General features: G+C 41.8%; 1 protein-coding gene across 6 annotated transcripts in view; it reads right to left on the reverse strand.

The window, feature by feature from the left end:
* Positions 1 to 21,482, reverse strand: part of PTCD2 (pentatricopeptide repeat domain 2) — a 116,500-nt gene that overhangs the window by 41,388 nt on the left and 53,630 nt on the right. For 2 of the 6 annotated variants that reach the window (XR_005783388.1, XR_005783379.1), the window contains 2 exons: positions 18,648 to 18,693; positions 15,354 to 15,428 (listed from right to left, as the gene is read on the reverse strand). The exons of 2 other annotated variants lie outside the window; for them this stretch is intronic. Coding sequence is in view for 2 of the 4 variants with exons in the window: in XM_040451163.1 (XP_040307097.1) it covers positions 21,335 to 21,478 (144 nt within the window). In the remaining 2 variants the exon portion in view is untranslated. Of the gene's footprint in view, positions 1 to 14,437; positions 15,429 to 18,647; positions 18,694 to 18,768; positions 21,479 to 21,482 lie in introns of those variants that run through there. 2 more of the 6 variants (XM_040451202.1, XM_040451163.1) reach the window with 2 other exon arrangements.

Consider the following 21,482-nt stretch of genomic DNA (forward strand, 5'->3'; position numbering starts at 1 on the left):
CCAAATGTACAAAAGAGAACATATTGTATTCCATTTATATGAAATCTATAGAGACAGAAATTAGATTAGTTCCTGAGCCTGAGGCTAGAGTGGAGATTTACTGCAAATGGGCATAAGATAACTTTCTGGAGCCATAGAAAAGTTCTAAAACTGGGACTGATGATGGCGGCACAACTGCCAATTGGTTAAAAATAATTGAACACTCACAACGGGTAAATTTTATGGTATGTAAATTAGTGAATTGTTCTTTACCTCAATTTTGCTAAGTTTTTATCTTTAGCTTTATTGACTTTTCAACCTATAAACCCACACTGCTTTGCTATGCATTCATTCATTTCCGGTAAAATTCTAGGATCACATAGGACAGCGAATCCAAACACATTACACTGTCCCTTGTTTGGAAACTGAGCAATCTAAATTACAATTAGACTTGAAAGTGTATGTTAATTTCCTTTAGGGGATATACAAGATCTTGATAATGTTAGTCAGCATCTTCAAAATCTAACATTAAATAAACTGACATATTTGAAATGCTGACTCCTAAGCGAGCAAGAATGGTTTCATTTTGTTTAGTCAATTAAAAGATTTAAAGACAAGTGGTGAAAAAGACCACATATTTTGCTTTCATCAGAGTCAACTTTTCTCATCAAAATCTGGGTCTTCCCTTACCCAACAGATTAGGTTTCTTCCTAAAAAGAGGGTACTAACCTATTCTGGTTTCACATTGGTAAAAGGAATGCTTGCCACAAATCCTCATCCCATCTAAACATCATGTGGCCAGCTTTAGAGCCGTGCTATTTTAGTAATGAGAATTATCCTGCTTGGGAAGAGGGCCAGAGTGGCTGAAGAAACCAGCCAAAAGGAGGCTAATGGATATACTCTCCTTGATTTGGCTTTTGGTACCTGGAAAGAAATTACACTTCCTTGTCAGACTATTTACACAATTGTGATTGCCACATCGATGATAACTGGTCTCTGCACTGAACACCTGAGGCAATTTACCTATCACATACCAAATACATTAGTATGTTAAAGTAAGAAGTTGTGAGATTCTTTGCTTAGCAAACATTTTCGGCAACCATGAAACAGTCATGAACAATAGAGGAAACTAGGTTGTGATTCATTAAAGAACCCCAACTTAAATGCTATGATCTTCATGGATTCCTTGAGGGCTTACAAGTGTGAATTCTCCCTCTGTTTATATAGGTCATTGGTACATTTGAAAACAGAAAAGCATTTTAATAATGCCTATCTCCAGAAGTACAGCAAGCTAGTTGCCAAGAGACTCCTCACAAGGTATTTACCTTGATAATTTACTAGTGCATGAGTAACAGTCTTAAAACTAAAATGTTACGAATCCACTGCTTGACTGATTGATATTTGGGATACTGAGAATGGACTCCTCCTGCAGGGGCAGGCTCACATTAACCAAGCTCACTGGGACTGGTATACACAAACCACAGTGTCAACCCGTGAATTTACCATGCATTGTCACATTATCCCAAAGACTCAAAAACTTGTGTTAGCAAATGGGTGCATCCTACTCTCACCCCCAGCCACGGGAAGCCCAGGTAAAATCAAAACTGCCGGTGTGAGAAATGCAACCGTGAAGCTGAAATAATCTTAGGTTTCCCCCACTGTACCATCTCTCTCCCTCCTTCCCCCAACCCCCTCCTCAGCACCTCTCTCATTCTCTTTCTCTCTCAACTTGTTACATGGTGAGCCAATTTACCCAAAGGTGATGATGGAATCACAACAATGGTAATTAATCAATCTTAAGGAGCATCTCTCTACTTAGAAAGATGGATGCCCTCTCACCCACCAGAGGGACAGTTTGCCATGGAAATGGAAACATTTCAGGTTGTTGGGCCAAGACCCCTCCCTTGTGCTGGACTTGGAGAGGTGTCAATAACCTCAGCCTGCTCTCCCACTCTCTTTTCTTTGTTTCCACGGTGAGCCGATTCAATTTTGACTGGCACACTCAGCCAGGTATAGTCATTTCTAAGAGGCCTGTAGTCATCCCATCTCCTTAAGGATATGTGGGTTATCTTGACTATGAAACATGATAAATTGATTTCTGAGGCTAAATTGTAATCAAGATGTTAAACAAGAACAATTCTTGGGATGTCCTCATTAAGCAGGTTTCTCTTGTGTCCTGTCTCTTTTAATTCACTCTTTGCACTAGTTCTTCCCTAGTCTCTGGAAAAATATCTAGAACAATCCCATGATGTTTCTGCTCACTCTCTGAGAACATGCAATAGGTTATGGTCTCAGTTTAGTAAGCAAAATATCCAGCTTTATGTGATCACTGAAACTCCAAACTCATTTTATTTAAAAATTTTTTTTTCCCAACGTTTATTTATTTTTGGGACAGAGAGAGACAGAGCATGAATGGGGGAGGGGCAGGGAGAGAGGGAGACACAGAATCGGAAACAGGCTACAGGCTCTGAGCCATCAGCCCAGAGCCTGACGTGGGGCTCGAACTCACGGACCGCGAGATCATGACCTGGCTGAAGTCGGACGCTTAACTGACTACGCCACCCAGGTGCCCCTCCAAACTCATTTTAAAGTTGAGAGTCTTCCCTTCCTCCAGCTTGCAGGTCACAATCAGATAGATAAAGGGGCTTGGATGGCTTCTCACTGTGTAGTCTGTTCAGGCTATCACAACAAAATACTGTAGACTGGGTAGTTTCAACAACACACATCTATTTGTCACAGTGTGAAGGCTAGGAAGTCCAAGATCAAGGTCCTGGCCAGTTCAGTTCCTGGTGAGGACTATCTTCCTGGGTTGGAGATGATTGCTTTCTTGTTGTATCCTTACCAGGTGGATAGAGAGTTCTCTCTGGTGTCTCTTCTTATAAGGGGACTAATCCTGTAGGATAAGGACTCTACCCTTATGACTTCATTTAACTCTAAGCACTTTCTTAAAGGCTCTGTCATAAATTCAGCTACAGTGGGAGTTAGGCTTCAACATTTGAAATGAAGCTGAGGGACACAATTTAGTCCACAGAACTTGCTTTCATCCCCATGCAGCTCCTGCTCCTTCCTTCTTACACCTAATTTCTGACTCATAAATATGGGGAGTGAAGAGAGTTAAGGAAGTGACCATTTGTACTTATCTGAAGCTGGCCTGAGCCTTCGGCACACTCCCCAGGCCTGGCACAGTGTAAAAAGAGATTGCTTCTCCCCGGGTTAAAGTTTGTCAGTTCTTGGGAGTCCTTCTTGACGTGGTTGCTACACTCTCCTCCTACTCTGTGCTTATGGCTCTTTGCTCAGTCCCTAAGAATTCACAGCTGAACTCCATCCTTTTCCTGCTGAAGCTCCTCCTCTGATCCAGACAACCCATTTGCACAGACATGAGTCAACTGCACACCAGCTTTCTCTTGACTGGGGGCCATTATGTCCATTAGAAACCTTCACGCTTCCTTTCACTTTCTTCCTTTCAGTCTCAAATTCTGGGAGAACAGGCCAGTCACAATGCAGCACCAAAATCACCTTTGTTCCTACAGTCAGAGCACCTCTCATTTTTAGGTTCCCCAGGCAGGGATCAGAATTCACGCCCCCTCATCCCTTGGAAACTGCAAGCCACAAAGAACACATTTCTAGCTTTTTGAGTAGTGTCCCTAAAGCTCATCTTCCTGCACCTGAAGGAAGTGGGAATCACCCCCCTGACATGACCCCCCCACCTAGTCCTCCCTTCTATAGCAGACACGGTGAATTGGTCCCTAGCATCATTTCCGATTTCTTTTCTTGTGAGCTTCCTATATTGCAAAATTGAAAATAATCATTTTCAGATTCTCCTGTAGTTAGGGCTCTGGATACAAATTAGGTTCTGCTAATTGATGGCACTTGAACAAGACTTAGAAGGCAGAACAGAGCAGGGAGGTGGGCAAGAGGTCTCTCAGTGTGAGCAAGGCCACAGAGGTGGAGATAGTACTCCTCTGCATCCGTGTTTCAGTGTCCACCCATCATCTTCACGGACATGAAGAAGCATTTCCATCAGTCATGGCAGAGGTTTCCTGATCTCTGGATCACAGCTTCGCCGGTTTGCACTTGACATCATGGTTCATGTTCTAGTATCAGCTTCTTGACGCCTCACCTCTGGATGGTGGCCAGAGCAACAGCTCCCCTGGGTGCCCATTCAGTGGATCTGTTCTGAAAGTCACTTCTGCAGGCCTAGCCTACAGTCCACTCCTCCAGCCCTTCTAAAATTTCCTAACCACCAAATTCCTTGAAATAAACCTCATTCAGATTAAAATATCTAGAGTAGTTTCTGTTTCCTGCAGTCTCTGACTAACCCATCTCCTCCACTTAGGAAAGGCAGCACAGAATGAAATTCACTGGAACATCAAACAACTAGGCTGAAACTTCCATTTTGACATCCTTGTACAAACTCCCTGGGGGCAGTCCTTATTTTCAGGCCTTGAAGAGCCCCTCACCAGAGCTCCTATGTCCTCATTGTGCCTTGGTCACATGAAGAGGGCCCAATGTATTTAAAATAGCACACTTCACCCACAATGAAAAACTCTCCATTTGTATATGTTTGCATACTCAAGAATCTATCCAATATTTTACTTGACTAATGACGGTGTAATCTCTTCCCATCCTAAAAACATTGGCTACATCCCTGGATGCTTATTTGGCCTGGCCTCAGGAGCAGGCAGAGAAGTAGACAAACATCAGAGCTTGTGAAGACCAACTTCTCTTCCAGAGTACTCACTCCTCCAACTCATATTGCACCCCAAATAGATGGATTCTTTGGCCTAGGTTTCGTTCCCTGACATAATGAAGATAGCCCACTCACTGTAACAGTTGTGTCTATGATCCAGAAGTGCCTTTTCCCAGCTTATCCTGACCTGTTTCCAAAGCAAGTTTTGATGACAAGGAAGCAGAGAACATGAAGGCCATGGCCAGCAGTACAAAGGATGAAGTATGTGACTTGGGGAGGATTTCACTTTCTCCAATCTCCCAGAACACTTGGTATAAAGTAAGAGAAATATTGTTTGAGGTGAATAATTAACTTTCTTTTAATACTCGTAGAATGTGAATAAAAACATCTTTTGGAAACTCTGTTATTTGTCTTGCTGTATCTCATTCTCAAATTGCAGTCCTGAAGCATGTTCCCCCCCCCCCCCCAACTACAGAAATTGGGCATTAGATGGTGGAGGATGCCATCCAAAGTGGGAGAAAGCTGAGGATGAGAAAGTGGGGACCCAGCCAGGGTTGGTACCTCCTTTGCAATGTTGCCAGGAGGCAACATACCTCATTTTTTTATTAACCTTCATCATGCTTAAGCCCCAAAATAACCACACAAAAAATCACCCCCCCCCCAAAAGCTTGCATCATGCTCTTTTATTCCAATCTGAGTCACAGCAATGTTCTTTGAGTCATCTGCCAGGACTTAATTCAAATTTCACAATGTCCTTCCTATGTGAATGCTTTCTGGTTTCTTCCTTAAATTTTATTTTGGCAACAAAATATCCTTTGAATAAATGGTTCCAAGGATCTCCTGTGGTCTCCCTCTTCTCTTCGGGGCCCCTGGCAAGGTCACCAACTCCCTTTGTCCTTCCTTCTTCCCTTGCCCGTTGTGTCACTTTCCTGCCTCCTTTCCTTGTATTATTTTCTCCACTGAAAGCTTCTTCCCCCTCTCGGTGCCCTTCTAATCCCCAGGGGACAGTTGCTTCACTGGCTCAAAAAGAAAGACCCCAGGCTGAGAAGGAGGCGGACGGCTCAGTGCCCCTCAACCTTGGACGAGTTCCTAAATGTCTCAGGGCCTGTTTTCCGTAAATTCAAATGGTTCTCAGTTCATATCCACAGTTGGTTTCAGCATTTAGAGAAAAATTATACGACAGCATAGGTACATACATTCTCCCCTTACATAGAAAGAATCCTACCATTACATAGAAAACTTCTTATTTGAAAGTAAATTTCCAAATGTTTATTAATGGGATGCTGGCAAGATAGTGATCCATTCATTAAAAGGTATGAAGTGGCTCTTAAAGTACAGTGTCTTGAGAGTAAAAAAGTAGTTTGCAGAACAATGTATGTAGTAGAGTCCCTATTTTTAAAAATCTATCCTAGGGGCGCCTGGGTGGCTCGGTCGGTTAGGTGTCCGACTTTGGCTCAGGTCATGATCTCACGGTCCGTGATTTAGAGCCCCCTGTCGGGCTCTGTGCTGACAGCTCAGAGCCTGGAGCCTGCTTCGGATTCTGTGCCTCCCCCTCTCTCTGGCACTCCCCCCGTTCATGCTTTGTCTCTCTCTGTCTCAAAAATAAATAAACGTTAAAAAAAATTTTTTTTTAAATCTATGCTACATGCTATGTGTCAGTTCTATGTTACCTATTACACATAAATCTGCGTGTTCTTAGAAGCAATGGGAAAGGATTTGGACCACATGTAACAGTGGTTGGTTTGAGTGGAGGAGGAGGTGTGGGAAGGGAGAAAGGGAATTTTAGTTTTTTCTATGCTTCTGAATTGTTTGAATTTTTTTCCAGCATTTCCTCAACGATTACCGCCAATTTCTGAATCATATGGGTGGTGGAAAGCATCTTCTACATCCCGGATTAATGCTTGATTGATATGTTTAAAATCTTGTAAAATAAATTATCTTATAGTAAGCATCTTCCTTTCATCCCCATTCATAAAATGTCGTTTGTAAGTAAGCAAACAAATTAACTGACTGCTTTGCACTGTGGGAAAGCGAGAGCTCAGCTGACCCCAGTTTTTCATTGTAGCCTCAAGCAGGAGTCCCCCTCCTTCCTGCCTGCAACACGTCAATCACCCAAGCCACAGCTTGCAGCCTCAAGAGAGGAAATGGGGTTAAAGGCCGAGGTGAAGCAGAGTGCTGAGTCTCCTTTCCCTAATGAGGCTCAAAACAAAGAACACTATTTTCTGTAATAAAGTCATTACCCAGAGAACAAGCCCACATACTACGTTACAGACTGTAGCTTCTCTAGAGGGACTTGACCAAATTATTTATTTCAAACCTGTTTATTTGCTGCCAAGCAATTTAGATGCACATGAAGTTTACTATGGTGGTGGTGGTGGGGGGGGGTGGTATTTATGTCACCAAGTGAAGCCATTTCTCTTGAAACCTTTTCACTAATGGAATTTCTGTGAACTTGTTTTGTTTATAGTTAACTATGGTGACGTATGGGTTATTAAAGTAGCGAAACACACACAGATGCACACAGAATCTTCAGTCTCTACATCCTCCCAGGATGAGCTGATACATCTTTGATAACGGATCACGCACCCAATGCCCCAAAAAGGATATTAGTAAGGGCAACTTGGGAGTATGATTTCCTCCTTCTCTCCTTCTACCGTCCAGCCTATTTTAAGACAACTGTATATAAATGGACTGTTGCCTGCATGACTCAGGCTTTGCTAATCACAGAGAACAGGAGTTTGCTTGGCAGAAGAATCAGTCACTGTCTCTCAGCTCCTATGGTTATGGCTGGTGTAGGTGTTCCCTTCTACCCAGGCAAGAGAAGTCAATAAAAATAAAAGTTACATAAAAATTACAAGTCAATCCTATGCATTTATGTGGAAAGTGGACATTATTTGTTCCATAATGTTAGTGCATTACTTGGGAGCAACATCAACATTAAGACACTCAATCCTTGTTATTTTTAAAAAGCATTTATTTAACTATGAGGTATATTTATTTGTGCATTTTCAGGGCCCCACTGCCATCAGCCTACAGAAGCCCCATCACCTCTCACTCACTGCTGCAATGCCTCCTAACTGGTCTCCCTGACTCTTGTACTGGCCCCACTACAACTGGTTCTCTTCGTATAATGCAAAGCAATCACTTTAAGAAGCTATGAAATAAGTCCGTCAGAGAAAGACAGATACTGTATGATTTCACTCATATGTGCAATTTAAGAAACAAAACAAACAAGCAAAGGGGGAAAAAGAGAGAGAGAGAGACAAACAAAGAAACAGACTCTTAACTGTAGAGAACAAACTGATGGTCTTAACTGTAGAGAACAGACTGATGGTTACCAGCAGGGAGGGGATGGGGATGGGTGAAATAGGTGATGGAGAATAAGGGGTGCACTTATGATGAGCATCAGGTGATGTATGGAAGTGTTGAATCACTATACTGTACACCTAAAACTAATATTACATGTATGTTAACTAACTGGAATTTGAATAAGAACTTAAGAAAAAACCAAGGGTAATAATAATGAATAATAATAATAATAATAAAAGAATGATAGAATCTGCCTGTTAAATCATCTGATCCTGGTGCTTTTGTGATTGACATTTTAGAAACATCTATTTGTATGGGAAAACAAACAAGTAAACAAATAAGAGGCAAACCAGGTCTAACCCCAACCTGGTTGACAAACTCGTCACTGGTTTACCACTGTATGTCGAATAAAACACCGGTCTGGCTCGCTCTCCACTTCAGTGTTCAGCATCGACCCCCCTGCACTCCAGCCACACAGGCTTTCCCCAACTTCAGAAACCACACCAGGCTCATCCTGCCTCAGTGCTTTGCACTGCTCTCCTCTGCCTGGGAGCTCACTCTCTGCTTGTTCCCTTAACCAGCACCTTTTCTTTCCTCTACTCAAAGCCTCCTCAAAATGTCTCCCCTGTAGGCTTTACCAAAGTGGCCCCTCCTTATTTTCCTTCACAGCTTCCTGTTTGTGCCATTTTACTACTTACTATACTCTATAATTACTTGTTTATTGTCTCTCCCCAGGTGGCTGAAAATTTCATGTGGGGATGGACCATTAGAGCTTGTGTTTTGAATGCTTCATTCGGGGACCCACCAGAACCCATAGAGATTAGGGAACTGACAAAGATTCTTTGCTTGACCATATGTGAGTCAGGCTCCTGAACCTTCTCCTAGACCCTATCTTTGCATTTCCTTGTAAAATCCTGTCTTAGCAAGAACCCTGCCGAGTCAGTTTAACCAGAACCTCCTACCCTGGATATCTGATCATCCCTCTCCATCCTTCAGGCCATGTCCCATCACCCTGGTCTGTCTTCAGTAAGGATTCTGTTAGGTTGGTTTAGCCAAAATGCCCGACCCCTGATGCTTCCTCTAAGTAATTTTCCAAGCACTGATTCCCACTCAGTTCCTTGGCTATAAATTCCCACTTGCCCATGGGGTATTCAAAGTTGAATCCAATCTCTCTCCTCCACTGCAAAATTCTATCAAAGTGGTCCCTACACCTAGTGGTACCAAATAAAGTCTGCCTCACCATCTTGAATAAGTGTCATTGGATTTTTTTTTTTTTTTTTTTTTTTTTTTACGAAAGCCCAGGTTATGAACTCCTACAATATCATGAGTGTGAGTCATCATTAGCAAAATTTGCACTAACATTCTTGTTAACATTATCAACTTAATTTTACTGGGCAATCTGCCAATAGCAGTCTAAATCTATTAACGTCTTTTCCAGTTAAAATCTGTAAGTAAAGATTCTAGGTCAACATCAAGGAAGTAGGATACAGAAAAGGGGCAGCTTTGAGACAGAAAGTGTTGCTTATGTTCGCTTTCCATCAGTTTGAGAGGTGCAATTGCCAATTTTTCTGACGGGGTAAAGATCGGGGAGCAGTTTGATAGGATAGGATAAAAAAGTATGACTCAGCTCTCCCAAACCAAATCTTTTCACCATGACCTCACTTTATTTGAAACAATGAGAATTCCAGGATCATTGACACATTTGTACCCAAAAATAAAAAGGAAAATATTTTAACCTTCTCTTAAGTTTCGGTATCAATGTCTCCTTCCATTCAGGTTTATAATCAGTGAGATTTCTTTTATGTGTTCACACAGAAGTATTAAAGCAATCAGAGTTTAAATTTCTTTAGTTTTCAACAATAAAATTATTTGCATATTTGTGAAGATTTAATCAAAATCACAGATAGGAATCACTGTTATTTTATGAGAAGGTGGATTCAAAATACAGAAAATTAAGTATAAAGCTATTACAAGACATAGTTTATACTATCTACATAATTCCACAGTTTTGAAACAAAGTAGCCATGATTGTTGCTACTGACAAAAGACTAATTAAGGGCTTATGTGAGTATCATAGAACTAGTCAGTTGAATTGACACACATTTATTGAGCTTTGTTTTTTTTAAACATTTTTTAAAGTTTATTTATTTTGAGAGGGAGAAAGCATGTGTGCACGCAGGGGAGGGGCAGAGAGAGACAGACAGACAGAGAGAGAGAGAGAGAGTGAGAGAGGGGGAATCCCAAGCAGGCTCCATGCTGTCAGCACAGAGCCTGACGTGGGGCGCAATCCCAGAAACCATAAGATCATGACCTGAGCTGAGATCAAAAGTCGGATGCTTAACCAACTGAGCCATCCAGGTGCCCTTTATTAAGCTTCTACTATGACCTCAAGAAGAATAGACATGGTCCCTCCCTGCCAGAAGCTTATGTTTAGGGGAGAAAGGTAGCACATAGGTTATTACATTTTACATTTATTACATCATTAAGTGCCTACTGACATATATTAAGTGTTCACTACCAAGTTCTCTATTAATACCTTACATGCACTATTTTATTTCATCCTCACCATAACACATCACGTACTTTAACTATATAGCAATTTAACATTTAAGACAACTGTGGAGGATATAAAATCAATGCACAAAAATCGGTTGCATTCCTATACACCAATAATGAAGCAACAGAAAGAAATCAAGGAATCGATCCTATTTACAATTGCACCAAAAACCATAAAATACCTAGGAATAAATCTAACCAAAAAGGCAAAAAATCTATACACTAAAAACTATAGACAGCTTATGAAAGAAATTGAAGACACAAAAAATGAAAAAATAGTCCATGCTCCTGGATAGGAAGAACAAATATTGTTAAAATGTCAATACTAGCCAAAGAAATCTACATATTCAATGCAATCCCTATCAAAATAACACCAGCATTCTTCACAGAGCTAGAACAAATCTTAAACAATCTTAAACAATCTTAAAATTTGTATGGAACCAGAAAAGACCCCGTGTAGCCAAAGCAATCTTGAAAAAGAAAACCAAAGCAGGAGGCATCACAATCCTGGACTTCAAGTTGTATTACAAAGCTGTAATCATCAAGACAGTATGGTACTGGAACAAAAACAGGCACTCAAATCAATGGAACAGAATAGAGAATCCAGAAATGGACCCACAAATGTATGGCCAAGTAATCTTTGACAAAGCCAGAAAGAATATCTGATGGAATAAAGACAGTCTCTTCAGCAAGTGGTGCTGGGAAAACTGGACAGCAACATGCAGAAGAATGAACCTGGACAGCTTTCTTACACCATACACAAAAATAAACTCAAAATGGATGAAAGACCTAAATGCAAGACAGGAAGCCATCAAAATCCTCGAGGAGAAAGCAGGCAAAACTTCTTTGATATAGGTCGCAGCAACTTCTTACTCAACACGTCTCCGGAGGCAAGGGAAACCAAAACAAAAATGAACTATTGGGACCTCATCAAAATAAAAGCTTCTGCACAGCAAAGGAAACAATCAGCAAACTAAAAGGCAACTGATGGAATGGGAGAAGATATTTGCAAACGACTTATCAGATACAGGTTTAGTATCCAAAATCTATAGAGAACTTATCAAACTCAACACCCAAAAAACAAATAATCCGGTGAAGAAACGGGCAAAAGACATGAACAGACACTTCTCCAAAGAAGACATCCAGATGGCCAACCGACACATGGAAGAATGCTCAATATCACTCATCATCAGGGAAATACAAATCAAAACACAGGGAGATACAACCTCACACCTGTCAGGATGGCTTACATTAATAACTCAGGCAACAACAGATGTTGGCAAGGATGTGAAGAGAGAGGATCTCTTTTGCATTGTTGGTGGGAATGCAAGCTGGTGCAGCCACTCTGAAAAACAGTATGGAGGTTCCTCAAAAAACTAAAAATAGAACTACCCTATGACCTAGCAATTGGACTACTAGGTATTTATCCAAGCGAAACAGGTGTGCTGTTTTGAAGAGGCATATGCACCCCAATGTGTATAGCAGCACTATCAACAATAGCCAAAGTATGGAAAGAGCCCAAATGTCCATCGATGGATGAATGGATAAAGAAGATGTGGTGTATATATATACATTGGATTATTACTCAGCGATCAAAAAGAATGAAATCTTGCCATTTGCAACTACATGGATGCTGCTAGAAGGTATCATGCTGGGCGAAATTAGAGAAAGACAAATATCATATGACTTCACTCATATGAGGACTAAATTAAATTAAATTTAATTTAATTAAAAAAAAAGACAACTGTGACTCAGAGCAGTTAGTTGGCTTGTCTACGGTCACACAGCTGGTAAGTGGCAGAGCTGAGATTCCTCCCAGATCTGCCTGATTCCAAGGCTCAGAGCCTTCTCTGTCATAAAAATGTGCTGTGGTCAGATACTACTCAGAGCCTTCCCAGGAATGAAAAAATAAGACTTAATAATAAGATTAGAATGTGAATTTCATGAAGGATAGACCACATCCATTCTGTTCCCCATTTTAACACCAAAACTCAGGATGGTGACTGGCACACAGTAGGACCTTCATAAATTTTTTAATTTATTAAGTGTTGAAAGCAACAGATTCTAGCTCAGAGCGGGGACATGCAGAGGGAGGTTAAATTTTTTTTTTAATGTTTATTTATTTTTGAGAGAGACAGAGACAGAATGCGAGTGGGTTAGGGGCAGAGAGAGAGGGAGACACAAAAGCAGAAGCAGGCTCCAGGCTCTGAGCTGTCAGCACAGAGCCCAATGCAGGGCCTGAACTCATGAGCTGTGGGATCATGACCTGAGCTGAAGTCGAATGCTCAACCGACTGAGCCACCCAGGCATCCCTTAGAGGGAGATTAAAAAGACAACTCTCAGGTGAATATAGGAACCTCCTGACAGTTTACAAAGATCTGATGTATGTGTATTTTTCTGGAGAAAGGGAACACAGCCTTCATCAGATTTTCAAGGGATTGTGACCCAAAAATATTTATAAACCACTGATAAAATCTATCCCCTTAATTTAAATTATGGGAAGAATAAGGCTCAGAAAGCCAAGTGATTGGTCCAAGGTTTTGTAGCTACTTAAGGACTGGATCTGAATGCACACCACAGATATACAGATCACCTGACCTTTGAACTTCTTCCAAAATGCCACCCGTAAAAGGATAATACAGTGTTGTAGGACTCAGCCACAAGCAAATCAGGCTTTCCTCTGAAATCAACATTCAGCTCCCCAACAGAAGATAGAGAGCTCTTTACAGAACAGGCTCACTGCCGAAACAAATAATCCCCAAATCTCAGCCACTTAACACAATTAAGACTTTATCACTCTCATCACATCTGATATGGATTGTGAGGCTTTCCTCCAAGTGATGATTCAAGGGCCTAGGCTTCTTCCATTGAATGGCCCCACCACCTTGGTGTCTTTTACCTTCAGGCATTCAGATAAAAAGGAAAGAGGGCATAGACGGTAATGGAAAATACAACAGGGCCTCACTAACACCCACATTCCATGGTTTCAACCCACTGCAAGAGAGAGTGGGAAATACATTCTTCCTGTGGGCCCCGTAGGGTAACCAATCATGCTGGTCTGCCTGGGACTGTCCCAGTCTTAGCACCTGAAGCCCGACCTCCCACATGAATGAGGAGAGTTGATCAGCGTAGTGCTGCAAGAAGTGGCAGCGGCTGTGGTGAACATCTAACAGCCACAGGATGCTTGACAGGGCCTAATAAATAGCATTATTTAGCCCCTGCTCAACTTCTGAAACAACTGAGAAATAAGAAACATAGATGGGGGTCACCTTTTTCACGAAGAAACCTACATCAGGTAACAAGGCTTTTATCTTTGGGAGGGGCTCCCTAATACTGAACCCCATAATGAGGTAGACTTTCCCACTCAGGCAGTGCTGGACCTCTCACATGGGAAGCATGACCTTTGGCACACAGGAGAAATCCCACTCTCTGTGAGCAGGTCTACTGCCAAAGAGAAAAAAAGGGGCTGCCCTTGTATACCCATTTGTCCCCCAAAGTTACCAAGTAGAGAAGCCACTCTATCTTCCTGGACGGTGAGGAGGGGAGGGGGTGAGTGAAGGGGGAGGGAAACCTGAGAATAAACTGAGGGTTGATGGGGAGTGGGAGGGAGGGAAGGATGGATGATGGGCACTGAGGAGGGCACCTGTTGGGAGGAGCACTGGGTGTTGTATGGAAACCAATTTGACAATAAATTTCATATTAAAAAAAAATAAAAATAAATAATAAATAAAAAAGAAAGTCCAGGCCACTGTAATGTTTGATCTTCCCTCATAAAGAAGGAAACATCGGCCAGAGGAAAAAGCATTCTGATGTAGTGAGGAGTAGACCACAGAGTCTAACTGCGTGACTTGAGAGTACAGGGCACCCAGGATTTCACCCCCAGAGAACTCAATGACAGGACTGGAATGTTATTGTGCTTTAGTTGGAGAAAGATGCATGAACAGAAAGGCATGGACTAGAACATAGAAAATGGAATCTAGAACACGAGAAGCGGGAGGTGGCCACCTCAGCAAGCTCTAGTTGTGAGAGGAGGGAGGACGCTGTCAGGGCCTGCTAAAAACTGACATTGTGGAGCCAATTTCCCTTGTTTTGTACCTCGAGTAAACTGTCCGCCCTTCTCCACTAGCATCACCACCACCATCACCACCACTGGTATAGTTTTCACTGTAAGCTAAAGAATCAGCATTCTGGTTTGTATGTATCAATCTCTGTGACTACAGTTAACACAGAGTTCCTGGGCAGGAGACACCCTCCAGCAGTACAGGACAAATCAGGTTCCATGACTGCAAGGCTGAAGATGAGGTCTTGGACCACCGTGAATTCCCACGGAATAAATGCCACTTTGAAAGGCCCTTGACAGCTAACAAGTAGCTCTCTTAGACGATACTCCACTGGACCATGCAGGGACCAAAGGTTTCCTCTGAACTGACATTATCCCAGAGTGTGTAACTGTAAGAAAATGCATGCTAATTCTAGACCAAAAGGAGATTATCAACTGCACAAATACTCTCCGGAGCTGATGCTATGGTACATGTTGGGAAGTGGGGAGAGGGGAAATGAAAGGCAATAACTTTCACTGGGCACCTGACTTGTTTTTCCCAGGTCCTACCTACTTATTTTAAATAAAAAGAATAACCAGAGAACAGACAAGGGGAGGGTAGGTAAATTGACCAGAATCATAAAACTAGTAGCTCTACAGGATGGTATTCAAGCTTACGTCCATCTAGTTTGAAGAAGAATAATAATGACAAAAGGAGATAATTAGTATAGATACAAAGTGCCCTTGTAATAAGACCTAGAAATTAGAATGCATAGTTACCTAAGAGACACTCTCTCCTCGGGTTCTTTTTCATACATTCAATAGATGCATGTTGTCTGGAATCATTTTTCAGTCCTACATGAAGGCAGAGAGATAATAAGCTCAATGAGAAACTCTGGGATAAAGGGAATCTATGCAGTGTACTTCCTGCTCCTCCTGCCCCTGACCCACCATGTGTTATGTGTTTGAACAAGGGCTGGGAGAAGTGATGGAGACTCAGTATTTATATGATTTGGTCCTGCCTTTGTGGAATCTTGCTCTTGGATTTTGAAAACGGATTAATTTCCAAATTAAAATTGCCACACTGCTGCTTAATATTCACTTTTTATAAACCTCCAATAGGAAAGATTCAATATTTGCATTGTTTTAAAAAATTTTTAATGTTTATTTATTTTTGAGAGAGAGAGAGAGAGCACAAGCAGGAAAGTGGCAGAGAGAGAGGAAGACACAGGTTCCAGGCTCTGAGCTGTCAGCACAGAGCCAAAAGCAGGGCTCGAATTCACCAGCCTTGCAAACATGACTTGAGACAAAGTCAGATGCTCAAATGACTGAGCCACCCAGGTGCCCCTGCATTGCTTTTTAAAAGAGCCCCTCGGTGGAGCATGTGACTAGAACCTTCCTCCTGGGCCAGAGGATGAGATGAAATGAGTCTTTTTTTTTTTTTTTTTTTAATTTTTTTTTTTCCAACGTTTATTTATTTTTGGGACAGAGAGAGACAGAGCATGAACGGGGGAGAGGCAGAGAGAGAGGGAGACACAGAATCGGAAACAGGCTCCAGGCTCTGAGCTATCAGCCCAGAGCCCGACGCCGGGCTCGAACTCACAGACCGCGAGATCGTGACCTGGCTGAAGTCGGACGCTTAACCAACTGCGCCACCCAGGTGCCCCGAAATGAGTCTTTTTTGGTGCAGATCCCGAGAACAGTGATTTAACTGGACTAGAAAGCCACCTTTGGTTAATGTAAAATTCCAGCTAGCACCCACACCTGTACCTCTGACTTTCCTTATTCCTTATGTCTCATCAGTGCTTCTCTAAGTATAGGCATCTGGACATGTAGGGCACAATCTTCTGGGATGAATTTTCAAAATGCATCAGAATTAAATTTTTGGGGGGTAAACCTTAGGATTGAGAATCACTGCTTTAATCAAGGTGGTCCTAGTAGGAAAGTTGCCTTAAGCCTCACTTTGACTCAGAGTTTGGACTTTGTCTTGTGAGCACTGGGGAAGCACCAAAGGGATTAAAGCAGAGAAAAGACGAGGTCACATTTTGGACTGAAAAATATTAGCCCAGCTATAGTGTGAATAGACTGCTCAGACTAAGAAGACAAGATAGGAGGCTGTGGTTCAGGTGGTGGAGAGTGTTGACCTAAGGTGGAGCAGTGCCAGTGAATGGGTTTGCGAGGCACCTAGGGACAAGAATCAACAGAGCCTGGAGATTCACTGGATGGAGGGTGGGGAGATCAACACATGCTGGAGAGGAAGAAATTAAAGATGAACCTCCTATGTTTGAAGTGGGAGACACTAACATGAGCATCCCATTTTACCATAGAAGTCAGATTATATCCAGATGCTCTGATACTTAGGGTTTTTCAAATATATCATTACTTCTTCAATCTGTATGATATTTTTTTTTTAATTTTTTTTTTAACGTTTATTTATTTTTGAGACAGAGAGAGACAGAGCATGAACGGGGGAGGAGCAGAGAGGGAGACACAGAATTGGAAGCAGGCTCCAGGCTCTGGGCCATCAGCCCAGAGCCCGACGTGGGGCTCGAACTCACGGACCGTGAGATTGTGACCTGAGCTGAAGTCGGACGCTCAACCGACTGAGCCACCCAGGTGCCCCCAATCTGTATGATATTAACTAAGTGATGGGGCTTTGTTTCATTTTACAATTAAAAAAAAGGCTATTCTTTGAAACAAAATTTTTGGCTTGGTTGGGGTGGGAGGGCCTTGATAATATAATTACATAATGTAATTAAAAGAATACATTGAGGCAGCTGTTGAAGTTATTTCTCTGTTTAGGTTCTCTGAGCAGTTGAACAATGAACCAAAGCTTCAGCTCTCATGCCATAGGACTGAAAATACCCTAGTCTCCTAACTTGAAATGTGCAAGTTGCACCATCTCTTTAAATATCATTGGTAAATCATCTCTTCCTTTTCCTCTCTGTCTCACTCCCTCTATCCTAGATTTTCCTGGGAAGCTTTATTTGGAGATTTTTAGTCCACAGATAGGTGATATCTGACTGGAACTGGAGGAATTGGGAGACTGAATGTAGCAATAGTAGTAAGGAAGAGGTAAAATCTGATCATTTGATTTTTCAGTTTCATTCTTTATATTTACAGTGGCTTCTTCTTGATTATGAATCATAAAAAATTATCATTATTGGAAATTCAAATAGTACCGGAAGGTATGATACAGAAAGGGAAAAATACTCTGTCATCATGGGCTGCCCGGGTGGCTCAGTTGGTTAAGCATCCAACTTAGGCTCAGGTCATAAACTCATAGTTTGTGAGTTGGAGCCCCACATTGGGTTCTGTGCTGACAGCGGGAAGCCTGCCTGGGATTCTCTCTTTCTCTCTCCCTATCTTCCCCTCCCCCACTCATACTTTCTCTTTCTCTCTCAAAATAAATAAACTAAAAAAAAAAATACTCTGTCATCTCAGCCTCACAGATAACCATGTTACACTTTGGTATCTAATCTCCCAGATTCCTGCATTAACAGAGGATTAAGGTTAGGAAGGAGCCAGGCATTGAGGGGGCGGGGGCAGGGCTGAGAGAGCATGTGTTCCTAAGAGAATGCTGGACGTGGTAGAGATGCTGGGGACTCCATATATGCTAGAAAAAGGCATGTGAGGTGAACCTGGCAAGATGTGAGGGTGGAAGCAGGAAGGGACCTTTCAGAGCACTGTGTGCATCTGTGTGTGCCCATGCACATGTACTCACTTGTGCACCTTTTAAAGAAATTGGATCATACTATGGATTCTCTTCCAAAACTTGTTTTTTCACATAGAGATCTTCCCACATCAGTACATTTAGATATAGTTCATTGCTTTAAAAAGAGCTATATATAGCACTCTATTATTTGGATGTACAAAATTTGTTGAACCAATCCACTTTTGATGCAAGTAATTTCCTGATTTTTGCTATTAAGAGCAAATGGACATTGTTAAATAAATGCCCATAGAAAAATTTCTGATGGCTTAATTCCTAGGATTGCTATCACTAAGTCAATGGCTATGCAGATTTAAAATTTTGCATTACCTGCTGCATACAAGATTGGCTTATTTGCTTACCCCCTTAGCAGCCTGGATGCAATTTATTTGTTGCCAATCTGATGGCCTTAAAAAAAAAAAATCTCATTTAAAATTTTATTTATTACTGGGATTGAACACCTTTTCATACCTTTCTTTCCTGTAGGTATTTATTATGTAAATTATCAGTTCACACCTTTTGTATCTGAATATTTTAGGTCAACTGCATCTCTGGGCCACTAAAAATTTTACTGTAGTGTTATGCATCATTTTACTAGAGCATTTGCTGTGTTGGAGGAGCAGTGAAAGTCAATGACCTTCAGTATCTTGGAGTCATTTGGGCCTTTCAGGTTTTACTAAAACTGCAGGGCATTTAATTTCTTTTATAATTACCTATATTTTTTCCTGACCTTATTCTGTTGACCTGTACCTCCTTGATCTGCAGACCCCCAAATTCTTAATTTCCACCAATTTAATCTTTTAAAGAAGAAAATTTAAAAGGCCATGTGGAATGCTTTGGGCTCCATGCTTTCATTTGCTATTTATGGATTTATGGTTTTCTGGGAAGGAGATACATCTTGCCTTTTGAATATGGTCTGTCTTCCTATTTCGACTTCACAGTTCTCCATCAGCAACCGGGAGAATTTGTGCCACTAGGAACCTAAATTAGTTCATGTGTCTGTTCCAACTAGCTTTGGACTGAAAAACACCAGATTTCCCCCCAACATTTTTATACTTAGCCTGTAGCTGGACAACCTGAAATAGTAAGTTTTCCTAAGAATTGTGTCACAGACTGCTTTCCGGATCATCAGGGATAAGAAAGAAAAACAAGGTAAGGAATTTTAAATAGAAATGTAAGGAGTCATTGGAGTCATAGATTTGGGATGTTTGGAGATCTTAGAATCTGGGCACTTGGAATGAAAATGTCCTTTTGATAAGGCACAAACCACTTCCCTTGTTTTATGGGCGAGACCCAGAGGGGTCGTGTGTGCCACCTAGACAGAGTCTTTCTTTTCTTTCTAGGCTGTCTCTTTTTCTTATCTAACTGGAGGAAGAATTCTACCTAGAAGATTAATATGTTATTAATTCCAGAAGTCACTTTAGCGATCAGATGTCACAAGGGAAGAAACTGACACTCAGAGAGTTGAAGTGACTTGCTCAGGGTCACTAATCACAGGGCACAGGGGGCATGCTTTCTCATTGCCAAAGATGGCTCTCTCTTCCAAGTCACCCTGGCGTTCCCACCAGGGATGGTCCCAGTCCTCAGAGCAGGTGGGAACATTTTCAAAGTGTCAGACTGTGGTGGTTTCCTTCAGAAGTGAAGCGATAAGAGACTCCCTGCTGCCAGTGCTCTGAGAAAACATTAATCTGTACCGTAAGGTAGTCTAACCCTGCACTTATTGTGTCTTATTGAAAACAAATAATCCTCATGGTCCTATTGGTTTTGTGACTTGTGGAATACTGTGTGTATTCAGAATAGGTGCATTTATATTCTTCAAGTAGTAAAATATCTCACTGCTTTCCTACTGTGTAAGCTGGTTCTTTTGTTTATAAGGAATACTCATGTAAGCTAGCTTGAGACGGGGGTTTTACTGTAGGAACTGAGACAGCTCCAAAGACTGAGACAGCGTGAGGAACTGGTCAACTCCAGTGACCCACTGCTCTCTCTATCCCTTTCTTATGGCTTCTCGCTTCTGCTTGTGCTTCTGTTCAGTTCTTCTCACTCTACGAAATTGGCTGATCCTGTTTATGTTTCTGAGCTTTTTTAACTCTGGCTTTCTCATGGCTTTTGCTTACCATGTCCCTGACTCTCCCTCAAGGCATCCTCACGGGTTCTGCTCTTGTTGCTACAGGCGCATTCCTTCTGTGTTTCCTAGTTCCAATTCTTGAAAGACAGGGAATCTGATCGGCTTGGCTCATATTTTTGCACTGGAACGTAAGTCATAGTTAGCCTCCAGACTATGGGATTGGCTGCCCCTCGGTCAGGTGCCCATCCCTGCACCAATCAGATGTGCACAAAGAGGGGTTCCCTCACATGACACTGACTGCCAATTTAGGGTCTGTTAATGGGTCGATTGCTTTCAAAGGGGCTGAGGAATCATAAGCACATCTAATGTCTCTGCTTTTTTTTTCTTTTTAAGATTCAAGTATCATGGAACTGAATCTTTCAACTGGCCTCTTTTGTCAATTTTTAAGGAATTAGAAAAATGTGTTATTCAGGAATTTTTTCAACTATCTAACAGGGAGTTCTGACAATACTGTGATTTCCCAACTGTGGACTGGTTGGCTCTTTTCCAAGTACTTGTATTGGGTTCATTCCCTTGAAACTGAAATTTCAGTGTGTCGTTGCCAGAAATGAACCCATGTGCCTTGGCCTCTGAGTTTTGTCCTGAGAAGGTCTTGTGATTTTTACATTCCTGACCTGGCCCATTCCTTGCTGATAACTTTACTGCACCTAAGTCTTATTGTCTTATGTAAACCATATTTTGTGGCCCATTTGATAGGAATTAGGACCTTGGGAATGTGTGTGAGGTTGGGTAGATATGCAGAAAAAAGGAATTAAGCTTTACTGAGCATATATCATGAACCTGATGTGAACATTCTCATTTTATAGTTGAGGAAACAGAGGTTCCTAGAAGATAAGGCACTTGCCCAATGACACACAGCAAGCAGGTAGTGGGGCTAAAATTTGACCCAGATCTACCTAATTCTGAATCCCACTCTCTGTATCAGGCTTTGGAGTTGAGTGTTGAGGAGCGGGGTAGGAAGAGGAGGCTATTCCACATGCAGAGAATAGAGACCATCACAGGTAAAGGTACAGAGGCAGGCAAATAGGAAGTGAGGCAGAGACTCTTGACAGGAGTGGCAGATTCCTGC

The sequence above is a fragment of the Herpailurus yagouaroundi genome, unplaced genomic scaffold, assembly GCF_014898765.1.
Source record: "Herpailurus yagouaroundi ecotype Mexico unplaced genomic scaffold, PumYag 29, whole genome shotgun sequence".
NCBI lineage: Eukaryota > Metazoa > Chordata > Mammalia > Carnivora > Felidae > Herpailurus > Herpailurus yagouaroundi.